Source organism: Schistocerca americana, chromosome 1 (assembly GCF_021461395.2).
Source record: "Schistocerca americana isolate TAMUIC-IGC-003095 chromosome 1, iqSchAmer2.1, whole genome shotgun sequence".
Classification (NCBI taxonomy): domain Eukaryota; kingdom Metazoa; phylum Arthropoda; class Insecta; order Orthoptera; family Acrididae; genus Schistocerca; species Schistocerca americana.
The window spans coordinates 798,228,216-798,241,643 of NC_060119.1; the positions used below are offsets into that span (position 1 = coordinate 798,228,216).

At 42.5% G+C, this 13,428-nt stretch overlaps 1 protein-coding gene across 1 annotated transcript in view; it reads left to right on the forward strand.

The window, feature by feature from the left end:
* The first annotated feature begins 1,371 nt into the window (after window positions 1-1,371).
* The window catches only part of LOC124612575 (5-formyltetrahydrofolate cyclo-ligase), an 88,113-nt gene continuing 76,056 nt past the window's right edge, over window positions 1,372-13,428 (forward strand). The window contains exons 1-2 of the mRNA XM_047140863.1: window positions 1,372-1,391; window positions 4,723-4,863. Coding sequence (XP_046996819.1) covers window positions 4,747-4,863 — 117 coding nt within the window. The 5' untranslated portion in view covers window positions 1,372-1,391; window positions 4,723-4,746. The remainder of the gene's footprint in view (window positions 1,392-4,722; window positions 4,864-13,428) is intronic.

Sequence of the window (13,428 nt, forward strand, 5' to 3'; positions counted from 1 at the left end):
CTTTCTTCGACTCCATACCTGTTCTCATTAGACTGTTTATTCCACTCAACAACTCCTGTAATTCTTCTTCACTTTGACTGAGAATAGCGATGTCATCAGCAAATCATAACATCGATATCCTTTTACTTTTCTTTTATTTCCGTTATTGCATCTTCAACGTGTTGCTTAAACAGCAGGGGCGAAGAACTACATCTTTGACTTTCACCATTTTTGATCTGAACATTCCCTTCCTGGTCTTCCACTCTTATTGTTCCCTCTTGGTTCCTGAACATAATGTATGCTACCTGTCTTCCCCTATGGCTTATCCCTGTTTTTCTCAGGATTTAGAACATCTTACACTATTTCCAGGTCGACAAATCCTATGAATGTGTCTTAATTTCTCTTCACTCATGCTTCCTTTATCAACCGCATTGTCAGAACTGCCTCTCTGCTGGCTTTGCTTTTCCCGAAGCCATACTGAGAGTCATCTGACAAGATCCTCAACTTTCTTTTCCATTCTTCTGTATATTATTCTTGTCAGCAACTTGTATGCGTAAGCTGTTAAACTGATTGTGGGATAATCCCCTCACTTGTCGGCTCTTGCTGTCTTTCGAAATTGTGCGGATGATATTTTTTCGTAAGTGGCTTACCGCCGGACTCATACACCAGAGTCAAAGATTCTACACACCAAAGTGTTTAATCATTTTGTTGCCTCTTACCCTAGTGGTTTTAGAAATGCCGATAGTATTGTTATCTATCCCTTCTGCTTTATTTGATTTTAAATCTTCGAAAGCTGTTGTAAATTTTGATTCTAATACTGGATTCCGTATCCCTTCCCTGTCGACTGCTGTTTCTTCTTCTTTCACATCAGGTAAGTCGTCCCCCCTCGTACAGACCATCAATGTACTCTTTCCACCTATCACCTCTCTCCTTACCATTTAACAGTGAAATTTCCTTTGCTTGCTTTTAATTTCACCGAAGGTTGTTTTAATTGACTTCGTGTAATGTGAATCATTGTCTTGTGTAGCATAACGACGCGCTCAGTGAGAAAGACAAGCGGCGCCCGGTTTCTTCGTACCGGCCGTCAACAAAGCTTTGTGAACATACTGCACTGTAGGTCGTTATCTCTTAGATAAGACCCATCCCCCGCCTTGGCGCGCGCTATATGTGTCGACCTTCCTGTTTCGGATGCACAGTCATTCTGAAAAAAGGAAAATACTACGTATTTGTCGTAAGCGAGTGAACCACGATCAAGAAAGCGGCCTTCCAGCCACTTAACGAGATGCCGATAGCAGAAGGCGCACGGCAGACCGCATTCCTCGCCCCTCCACAGGCGGCTGGCGCTCCAATGGCGTGCGGCGCTAGCGCTCGTGTTGGCTTGGCGCGAACCGCTGGCGGGACAGTTGGGCAAGGAGCGGCCAAGGTTGCTATATAGAAGGTTGGGCCAATGTGTTCGGCAGCGATCGGGCGCTTCCGTGTGACGTCACTGTCGAGAAGCGTCAGCAGCGCGAGACGTTCGCATACGGCACTATTGCGCTTAAACTAACATTAATTTACGAAAAGTGAACGGCAATATAATGAATTATGGATTCGATCGAAGCTTATAAATACAGAGACTGAATGTTAATACCTGCTACGACTGTGAAACTCTTATATTGTCTCTCTGGTAATGACAAAAGTAAAACTACAGATTTGTGGCTCCCCCTCAATTTATATTCTATTACTCAATATTTTTTGTTAGATAACAACGATCTGGTATGCTTCAGTCCCTTTTTATATATTTTACAATTTTTAATAGTACTGTAAACGCAACAATTACAACAAGAGCTTTCAGTTTACTAAACACATTTTGTGCATCACAGTCGGCAATAGTTTGTACCATCTTATTCATGCAGGTATTAAGCAGCAACCGTGCGTCTAGTTAGATGAGACATTACTACACATAATGATACAGAAGCCTGGTTTAATGAACTCACATTCAAAATTTTTAAGAAGAATTTAAATACCTTAATCAGATCTGGAGGGGACTGCAGAAGCTCTCCACCTGTGTGCTGCTTTCTGCTGCTGCTGTTTGGCCCTCTGTGCCTTTGCCGATGTGTTGAAGTGCCTTAACCGGATGAAGGTTCTGGTTTTAGCGTACACTGTGATTACCTCTTGAGGAATAGTAGGAAACTTCCCAATTAAAAGTCTCGTCAGGTTTCTGATCACATTGCCGTCTTTACACAGACTGCTGCCATGAAAATTTAAAAAAAGCACCTCTAACTGCTTAACAACATCAAACCACTCATCTGAAGGGATGATTAAGCCACCACGAGACAGTTTCTCAATCCACCCAGAACTTGCACGGTCTTTCGACACTTCGAGTGTTTTACCACTAGGATGACCAAGTGATTTGTCAATGGAGACACACCTGCAGGCAATATATCCAGCGATGTAGCGGAGACCTTCTAGAGAACACTCTGAATCTTCTATCAAAGGTGGAACAATTAAGTCATGTAGTGTAATGTCCCTCATTTGTTGGTCACCTTCTACCATTGACAACGCTTCTTCAATGCCCGGCACAAGTCCTGCAAACAGGTTAGAAGTCAAATAATTTGTATCAGTTTCCACTGAGACTGGACAAGAACTGCGTAACTGAATGTCAGCGATACTTTTGTTCATAACTAAAATACGCAAACGGCTTTTAAATTCCACTGGTAAGGGATGATCATAGGCTCTGCCAATTGCTCTAATCTGGGAAAATAAGTTTTCAAGGCAGTCTTGGTTGAACCTTGAGGTCAATACATACTTCAAACCGTAGCCATGTTTTAAATCCGAAAAACAACCCAGCAGTGACCGAATCGAGGTGAGTAATCCCTTTTGGAAAGGAAGTAAAGTTTTACGATTTCCCACTCTCATTTTTTCACAGACGGAGTAGAATCTACGAAGAACTTCCTCCTGCGTCTCCTTACACAATCCAAACGCACTTGAAATTGGTCGTTTGCCGACAGGTACCCTCGAATTCATAACATCAAAAGTGTCGTTCACCAATTTGAAGAATTCTGCCGTGTCTTTTTCTTCAGGCAGTACAAAAGAAATTGCTTCTGATACAGTGTTAGAAAAGAGTTGGCAAGCAAGATGAACACGCTGTCGATCTCTTCCACAAACAGTCAAATGATGAGCAGTAAGCTTAGGGCACAGTTTCAGTTCTCCATTATCTTTCGACAATAGCTGCTCGATTACGCCCTTTGTTATCGTTCTTCCGTCACTTAATGAGAAACCATCATCTAAAAAGTGGTTTCTGAGAAGTTTCACCATATGTGGTACATCAGCAAATACCCAAACACGTTTCGTTTCATCATCTGGGTTGGTGAAGCACGTGTTTGTGTAGTCGATGTGTAATTCCTTCCACACTTTCCCATTTTTACCCCCCAAATCAGACACTATACCAACTACGACAAATCCCACTTTCTGCGTCTCTCTGACGATACTGATCAGTAAATCCCGATTCATCGTAGTGTCAAAGTTATAATATACGGGCTGCTTCCAGGTTCCACACAAACCACGTGCCATAACAACCTGTACCTGGCTATGTGGTCCGTATATTGTGTCAGTTTCTTGATCGTAGCATATGCGACTGTCCACATTCATTTCGTCAAAGCTTAACACACACAGCTTCTCTGCTTGACTTAAGTTTGTTGCTTGCTTATTCATTAAGTACAATACATCAGTCAAAATTCCGGGAACACAACGAAAAGAATTGGAAATCCATCGTTTTAACGTAGAAAGTCCAGGTAATGGTATTCCCATTACACTTCTTAAATAAATATAAGTTTTTCTGGACAGAGAGCGCAGAAGCAAGGCTTTGCTTATATCTTCCTGGGTCCAATGGGTGCTCTTCTTTGATTTAAGAAGACATTCAATTTGTGCGTTCGTAAACACTGTTTTTAAAACTTGGTGTACTTTAGTTGTCACTTTAGTACTTCGTTGATACTGAAGGCTTTGGCATAGCTTTCTCTGTCTGCTTAATGCATGAGCTAGTAATTTGTTTCTCGTTCTCAGCGTGTTGTTTTCAGCTATCAAACGCTTATTTTCTTCTGTCTGTAGCGATAATTCCTTATGAAGCCTCTTCATTTCATCCTCGATGCGGCCTTTTTCAGTTTCTGTGCTTTGATCCACTTTTTTTTTCTTCGGTGACAGTGAAGCTAGTCTGTTAAGTGCACGTTTACGTGTTTCACGATCTTTCCTTCTGTCATTTCTTTCTTGGACAGAAGACGAAGCAGCAGCAGCAGCTGCAGATGTGGCTTTAATGAGGTGCAAAGAAGGAACTGCAGTCGGCTTTAAGATCTTCTTTGGCGGAAGTTTCATTAATTCAGCTTGGATATCACGTAAATAATCGTCTTCTTTAAAATGTACGCTACAGATAGTAGCATTTTTAATGTTTATACTATCACTTCTTCTACAGAGCTGAACCCACCGAGCACAGGTTTCAGGATCTTTCGGAAACTTATGATAGGAAATACTACTCCCTTTAGTCTTCTGATTATAGTTTTCACACATAGCCACGGCACAATTCGGCATTGTTAAAGTGTCGCAGAAAGAATAAACACGATTCAACACGATAACAAACAGCAACAACACAAAACTTACTTGCTTCAACACGTAAGAAAGCGCGCGAACTGAGCGGAGTTTCTCGACGCTGACGTCATGCGCAGTACGACGAAAAATCTCTGTTCTGCGCACGCACTATGGGCCCCCCCTGAGGAGCGGCAGTTCGCCAGGGCCAACATGAGCTCCGCAACCATCCAGCAGCGCAAGGCGGCGCTCCGGAAGCAGGTGGCCGCCGCCGTCGACGCACTCACCGACGCCGAGATCCAACGCCAGTCCCGCATCATCACCGACAAGGTATAACCCTCAGTGGCTCGTAAAAACCTCCACCACGCTATGTTTACAGGAACAATCGATCAGTCCTCGTAAATGCGTAATGTACCTGATGTGTGTATTCTCCTTTAGCGACGCAGACTCTTCTGCACGTACCTAGTTATTCCATCACCTTAGACAATAATTCTTTAAGGGCATCTTTGGCCACATTGGCACTAACGATTATACAGTTATCTTGGTCGCCAAAGTCTTTTCCCTTTGTTCTTAAATTTTCATGGTGCATTTTCCATTACACCACTATCAGATCTTTAAAATCGACACACTTATGAATATTTCACTACAACATCAATGCCCAAAAGTCCGCGGCTCATGGTCTTGCGGTAGCGTTCTCGCTTTCCGCGCAAGGGGTCCCGGGTTCGATTCCCGGCGGGGTCAGGGCTTTTATCTGCCTCGAGATGACTGGATGTTGTGTGTCTTTCATCATTATTTCATCCTCATTCACTCGCAAGTCGCCGTAGTGGCGTTAGAGAACTTGTGGAGCGGCGGCCGAACCGCCCCGCGAGGGGTCTCCCGGCCATGCTCATTATTAATGCCCAAAACCTACGTACTTAATGCCCACTTTACACATCAATGTCTCCCGCCAGAAGTTCGAGTCCTCCCTCTGGCATGGGTGTGTGTCTTGTTCTTAGCATAAGTTAGTTTAAGTAGTGTGTAAGTCTATGGACCGATGACCTCAGCAATCTAGTCCCTTAGGAACTCACACACATTTGAAAATTTTTTGAGCACATCAATGTTCACTATTGGGCACGTGACATGGAAGGTGCCTCGCCGCAGAGGGATAGCATTAAGGAAGCGGGGATGTTTTGCAGAGAGGGCGCAAGCACCTTCCATGTTGCTAAGCCTTACAAAGTGCTGCTGCGGACGGCTCTGGGTAACATTGCTTCGCCACTTAAGTATGGCTATACTACAGCCAGAAGATGGCTGAGGAGGCAGCTTCCGCAATGCCCGGCAAGGCGTCTGGAGGAAGACTGAATCTCATTGGCCGCCGTGGGTTAATAGAAGGGGATGTGCTGATCGGTTTCCTACGTGAGGTGCACTACAGTTGCCTAAGTCTTCGTACTCGAGTTGTTTTTCCTTCCGAAGAAGTTACCCAGGAAACAGCAGCCTTAACTATGATAGCGTACTTGCGTTTGCTATTACTTACCGGACTCCGACACTCGTCTTATATGACAAGCTTAAAAACATCGTTTAAGGCAAACAGGCAGATACAGTATATCTTCGCTTTCGAAATGTTTTTGACGCAGTACTAGGCCAAACGAAAGTACCATCATTTGGGCTGGATTGAGGATTTCTTGAGAGGGAGCAGAGGCGTCTGTAAATGGAGGCAAGAGGGGGCACTTTCTCCCTCCAGGAATATAGGAGTACAGATGTTTCATTCATTACAAGATTCCAACTAATTTCTAGCGAGTCTACCACATCGCAGTTTTAGCATTGCGGAATGCTTTGAGGAGTAATGTGGATTTAGCCGTCACTATGCTACTTGCGTTTGTTTGATTGTCACTCGGTTCATGGGATATAGCACGTTCCTCGGCGCGGGGGATGGTTTGGAGCTGAAGTCCACTTCGAGGGTTATTAATGTGGCTCAGATTCACCGATCAGATACAAGAAAAAGATAATTTTAGGATCTTGCGCCCTCTTTTCTACGGTCGCCTATGAGAAGTGAGAGGATTTCTTGGGAGGGAGGACGCAGAATGTTACCTTCAATGAAAAGTTGTCAACAGAAGCAGAAGTAGCCTCGGACTTTTTGCAGATAATGCAGTTACATGTGGAATGATAATCTGAAAAAAAGCTGCTTCTATCCAGTCAGATCATGACACAATTTCCAGGTGATGCTAGGATTGCTAACTTGCTCTATATGTTCAAATATGTAAAACTGTTCACAAATTGCTAAAACGAGGTATCGTACGACTAAGGTCTGAATATTTCACCAATGGAATCAATAAACTCATAAAAATACTTTAATGTAGTAATTTGCGAGAACATGAAATACGATGATGTCATAGGCTTTGTAGTACGTAAAGCACGTGGCAGACTTCGATTCACACCAAACAGGACTAACAAGAGATACTGAAGGTATGTAAAGAAGTACATCACGAATGGTCACATGTTTGTTTGACTCGTGGGAGACCGTCACAGAAATGTGCTTATAAACGTTCGAGAAGCTGTATTAAGTACTACAATCTTCTACGAGTCCCTCCTGTAGAGATTGCGAATATAAGGTTACACTAAATACAACATAGAGGCTTTGTCGTAGACACTCTTCCCGTTCTAATCATTCGAAGGAAAAAGCAAGAAATCTTAAAATCCTATTATGTGATACAGTAGGGAGTATCCTCCGCCATGCACTTCACAATGGTTGTACGGGGAGTGTGGATGTAGATGTAGGTAAGGCGTTCCTCTGATTTCTGGTAGAGTTGTAGACGAACTTGTTTACGCTCGTCCTGATGAGGAATAGTTGATGTCGCGTTTTTCTGCACACTGATCTGTCACGGCAGTGGCATTTTGTGAAGTTCAAGTCGAGACACTGAGTAGACCAGTCCACCACAACCATGATGCAATGGACCCCGTTTTTCAGGCAGGAGACATTGCGTATGCAGAACAGGTATGTTTAGAAATTATTGCCACATTACGGGAACCGTGAACTGCGATGTCATCGAGTAAAGCTACTGATGGGAGCCCAAAGCTAGGAAAGCAGCCCCACGCCGTTACAACTCCTCCACGCCGTTACAACTCCTCCCCTCCCCGCGTAACGCGCTTAGGCAAACAGGTTTGGACAGGTCCACGCGCATCTGTCTGAATACCACGTCCTTGTGCCCTGACTCACGACTGTGTAAGAAGCCCTCCTTCCACTGCTCCACTGACCAATGATGGTATTGTTCCGACAACACAAGGGTTGGTCATACGTTATTTCTTGTCGTCAGTTGCTGCTGGGCGCTGCAGGGCAATGACAATCGTGCCCTGTTACTTACCGACAGGTATTTCTGTCGTTTACATCTGTATCGGAGACGCGACGATAAATATATGACAGTAATGTCTTACTAGGATTGCCATTACTTAAATTGCCAACCCTTGACACGAGTGCTAAAAGGAACGCGTTACACTTCGGTTACACGATAAATCAGTCCAATCTAAAAGCCGTAAATTCAACTAAATACCTAGGTATTACAATTACGAACAATTTAAACTGGAAGGAACATATAGAAAATGTTGTGGGGAAGGCTAACCAAAGACTGCCTTTTATTGGCAGGACACTTAGAAAATGTAACAGACCTACTAAGGAGACTGCCTGCACTACAGTTGTCCGTCCTCTTTTAGAATACTGTTGCGCGGTGTGGGATCCTTATCAGATAGGACTGACTGAGTACATCGAAAAAGTTCAAAGAAAGGCAGCACGTTTTGTATTATGGCGAAATATGGGAGAGAGTGTCACAGAAATAATACAGGATTCGGGATGGACATCATTTTTTGAAAGGCGTTTTTCGTTGCGACGGAATCTTCTCACGAAATTCCAATCACGAACTTTCTTTTGTTGACACCGACTTACACAGGGAGGAACGTTCACCACGATAAAATAAGGGAAATCAGAGCTCGTACGGAAAGATATAGGTGTTCATTCTTCCCGCGCGCTATGGGAGATTGGAATAATAAAGAATTGTGAAGGTGGTTCAATGAAGCCTCTGCCAGGCACTTAAATGTGATTTGCAGAGTATCCATGTAGATGTTGACGAAGACTTCGAAAATCCCGGACTTTGAAGCGGTTTATTTTCTCGGGCACAAACCGTCATGATTTCCTGTTTTCAAAGGTGGATATTTCTTCTGCAGTTCGCTATTAAATAAGCATTCACGTTGTGATGTTTTGCATCTGGAAACAAGGAATAGGCTGTTGTTATTCGGATTTTATGGCGATTAATAGTAAGATTATTAGCACGCTTACAGTTTTAAAAAAATAGGTAAGAGATGCAAATAAAACCAAGGCGAGTTAATAAATCTTAACGAATACAAATGATACGAAGTTATATAAGTCGATGTACTGCAGTATTGACATATGTTTGCGGCACGGTGTGGAATGAAATTTAGACTTGCACAGTTGGCTTGCATGAGCAAAACTGTCTGGCGGCCAGGGCCGCAGAAGCTCGGGGCATGTGATCGTCGATTGTCGGCACCTTCTCATTCTTCTCAACAACGAAGTGTGGAAAATGTGTGTGTAGGAGAGCGTCTAAGTGTGCTGGCCGTTATTTTTTAGATATAAAATACGAACGAAACTACCTACGCACTAGTCTTCATTTGTGAAATTTAACTAAGGTTTTTAAAAATCTATTTATTTCCATTAATTGAATTTATCCAGACATAAATAAGTTCGTTTTTACCGTGGTCACTTGCGTAACCCCTCACCCAGGACGTCCCCGAAAGCCCCCAAAGCCGAACAAACCCTTACATATCGGAGCCCTGTCTTACCATCGGCCCGAACAGTATGCTTTAGACCTGCTGAGTAGCCAACAGGAGACCTGGATACATTTAACGCTCGCGAACAGGCGCGGATCTTGGAGAAAGGTAGCTTCCTTCCTCTCTGTCTCCCTCTCTTTCTCTCTGTCTCTGTTTCTGTTTCTCGCTCTCCAGATAACCTACTGTCATCTCAACTTTTAACGTGACACAGGTCCCTATGACGTTAATAAATATAATAATATTAGTTGGGTGCTTAAGTTCGTATTATTTTTTCACAAGTTTAGTAAACACAACAGGTACACATAACAGAGACTGTTGTCGTCAATAATATATTTTCCTTCTCTATTTACAGCACCTGCCAAGGCTGGGGTAACTTTCAGATTCCGCGACTGTAGAAATCACGTAGTTTTGTTTGAGGCGAAGAAGTCGTCGAGACCTGTTCGGAGCGCATTTTCATCTGGAAAGGAAGTTCCTTGCCGGTTGTTCGATAGAGAGCGTAGAGGTAAAATCATGTGCATACCGTGGGTGTGGAATGACTTCCCAACCCAGTTCCCGTGTAGTGTTTTTTGTCATTCTAGCAGAACGCGGGCGGGCGTTATCATGGAGCAACATCACTTCACGTAGCGTTTCTGGTCGTTGTTCTTGGAGTGCGTCGGCAAGAAGTCTCAGTTCACAACGATCGTCAGCAGTGATGGCTACACCTCGGGGAAGCAGTCCGTAGTACACCACACCCTCGCTGTTCCATCAGATGCATAACATTATCGTCCGTTGACGCGTAGGTCTTTTTATTTAGCCTCACCCAATCCTTTCTTTTTCCTGTGTTAGCGTAAAGACACCATTTCTCGTCTCCAGTAACGATACAGGATAGGAATGGACGGTGCTGTTCGCGAGCCAATTGATGACGACCAAGGACAGGTGCACATGCGACCACGCGCCGAGTTTTGTGCTTTTGGCTTGAAGCATGCGGCACGCATACAACCGATTTTGGACCGTTCTCATTGCATGCAAATGTCGCACTATGGTGGAATGATCACAGTGCATCTTATCTGCCAGTTCTTGAGTACAATGACGTGCATCTTTGTCGATTAATGCGTGTACAGGATCTTCATCAAACACTCAAGGTCTCCCCGAACATGGACAGTTCCTAAGGTCAAAATCATCCTCCTTAAAACAATAAAACCATTTTCACGTCTTGCTTTGTCCAACAGCATTATCCCCGCTGCTGTCACCCCTCTTTTGAACTCAAACAGAACGGTGCTTCGGAAATGTTCCTATTTCTCCACTTGGAACTGCATTTTCTAGCGTCCACAGTTCCACTCATTATTTCCATGTGACAAAATGACAACACGTAAACCCAAACACCAACAGTGAATTACAAATGAAAAATTACAGTCGATAAATTAACTCATAGCAATCGGAATATCAACGTGCAAAACAAATACTCTACGAACTTATGCACCAACCTAATACTAATGATAGCAACAAATTCTCGCAACTCCCTCAACGTCGTAATCTACCCGATGTAAAATAGGAAACTGGACTCACCATTATCAGAATTCAACTTAGCACCGCGATTCTGCAGTCAGTCGTGTAAAATATGGCTGCGCGAGCACGTAAACGACGGGAATGCTGGACCTTTGAGTCGTTCTTTGCTGCGTTCAGGTACCCAACCTTTCTGTTGTGCCCCCCCTCCCCCCTTTAGCGGAGTGTCATTCCTCTTGTGTCTTGCCCTGCTCGACTTCCTGTGGTTAGGCAAGTTTTACCTGTGGACTGACGAACCGTAACGGATTTGTTGCTGGCAGCAGGTACAGTTAACCTTTGAATGTGCACACTTAGGCAGCTGGAATGTCACTGGCCAGACACCAAGCATAAAGACGTGGGCAGGTCCCTTCATGTAAGCCACTGTAAAGCATTCAGTGTTAAGAGTAGCTTGTAAGTTATAGAACTCATTACCATTTTCGAGACTCTTAGTTTCCATGCAACTTTATTCTCCGAAAATTAGACGCGAAATTTTGAAATTGAGACACGTAAAAATATCATAACAATATCATCGCTTGCAGGAAAATGATTTTGGAGGGAGGTCGTGATGCCACCGTCTTTGGACCGGCGCCAGCCTTTGAAATCTCTCCGGCAGAATACTTGGTTGTGCGGGCCTTTCATAGCTGATGCTTTTGTCTCTGCACTTGCTCATTTTATGAAAATTACTGTATAGGATAGTCGTACTTTGCCTGCACTTATATTCGGATATAGTTCTGACTTCACCCCGAGAAAGGAATGGCGGTTATCTTTGGAACAACCGGTTTTTGGTTGTGCTGGTTTTTTTCATCTCCAGTTTAACCTGAGAAAATAACTGGTTTCCGAAATACTCGATTTTCGGTTTTTTGTTGCCATTATTTCAGCGATAAACGTGGACAGAGACAAAAACTGGATAATTCTAAGGTTCCCTCGCATTTCTTTTATACATTTCATGATGCATACAGTCAAAATAGCAAATAAAAGAAAATTTAGTCTGTCCAGCGTTTTTTGCTGTGCTCGAAAAATAATCGGAGATTGAACGCTACAAAAAATTCACCAGTGTTCTCTACTGATTCAATTTTTTCTTTTTTTAATCACTGCTCGAAAATAATAGAAATAGTCAATGCTAAAGAGTGAGAACTGAGGTTGTAAAACTCTATTTTTCGTGGTAAACTGTGTGTTTCCAAGGACAACAAGTAGATAAGATCATATATGTAGGCATAGGCAGCAGATCCGCTATTTTCTATTTTTATTGCAAATTATGTATAAATTGTTAAGTTTTTAATTTACTGCTGTTGCCACAACTTCATTTCTCTTTTATAATTTCATAGAAATGACAAGGAATAAGCTTTTCTGAAATATTTGTTGCATTTTTCTTTTATTATTTTAAATTAAAAACTCATGTTTTTTATGGGAATTTGAGTACAACTGATTTTTTAATGACAACATGAGAACTGCACTTTCAAAAAATTCAGATGAATAAGTTCGGTAATAGACAAAATACGTCATTCACCAGAAACGATTACATGTCAAATTGAAATTAAAATTTCAATAATGAATTAATGCATTGACTGGTATTTATTCCCCAGTCTGTTCATATTACTCGTTATATAATGTGTTGATCTGTAAGCTGACTCCTTTAATCAGAATCAATATCATTCAAAGACAACACGAAATCTTTCAGAATCTACAGAACTTCCTACCAAACTCGTTTTTTTTTAAAAAAAAAAAGGGTTATTTAAAAATCAAAAATTGTAACATCATTGCCATGATAGAGATATATCACTTTTTAATCGGTTTTCAGTAAAAAATAAAAGTACCTTTTATAACCAAGACCAACAGTTTTGGTACTGCTCACTCTACTGAGGTACTATTTGTTGTAGAGCAATGGTGCACGACTGCTTCCGACGCTGAACGCTGTGGCAAGTTTTATCAAAGCACTCCAGCTCACTGCCGCTGGACGAGCAGTTTATCACAGACGTGTTCGCTGAAAATTTCGTGTAAGAGTGGAAAGAAGATTATTAGGTTCCATCATTTCTCCTTTACCGGAATGTAACCATTACACAAGAGGCTATACACCTCATTTGAAAGTGTCCACAGTGGCCAAAATCAGCTCACAGTGTGAGGCATGAAGCCACATGTATAACGCTTAGAACCTGATAAAGAAAACATGCGGCTACTTAGTAATTCTGTAAGGATTGTGGGTCCCACTTCCCAGACGTTATAAAAAACTAGACAGATACTGAGGCATCCCTGGCGTAAAAAAAAAAAAAAAAAAAAAAAAAAAAAAAAAAAAAAAAAAAAAAAAAAAAAACAGCTGAAAGAGTTGAAAACGAATAAGACGCCAGATCCGACGGAACCCCTATTCGATTTTACTTGGGAGACTCTCTTGCCCAGCGAAAATTCCCAAACAACTGGAATAAAGCGCAGGTCAGCCCCGTAGAATTTCGGACCAATATTCTTAATGTCGGTTTGCTACGGAATTCTTGAGTATATTCTAAGTTCGAATATCATAAATAACATTGAGAGAGAACAGCTGATAGCCACAAGGCAACACGGATTTCGAAAACA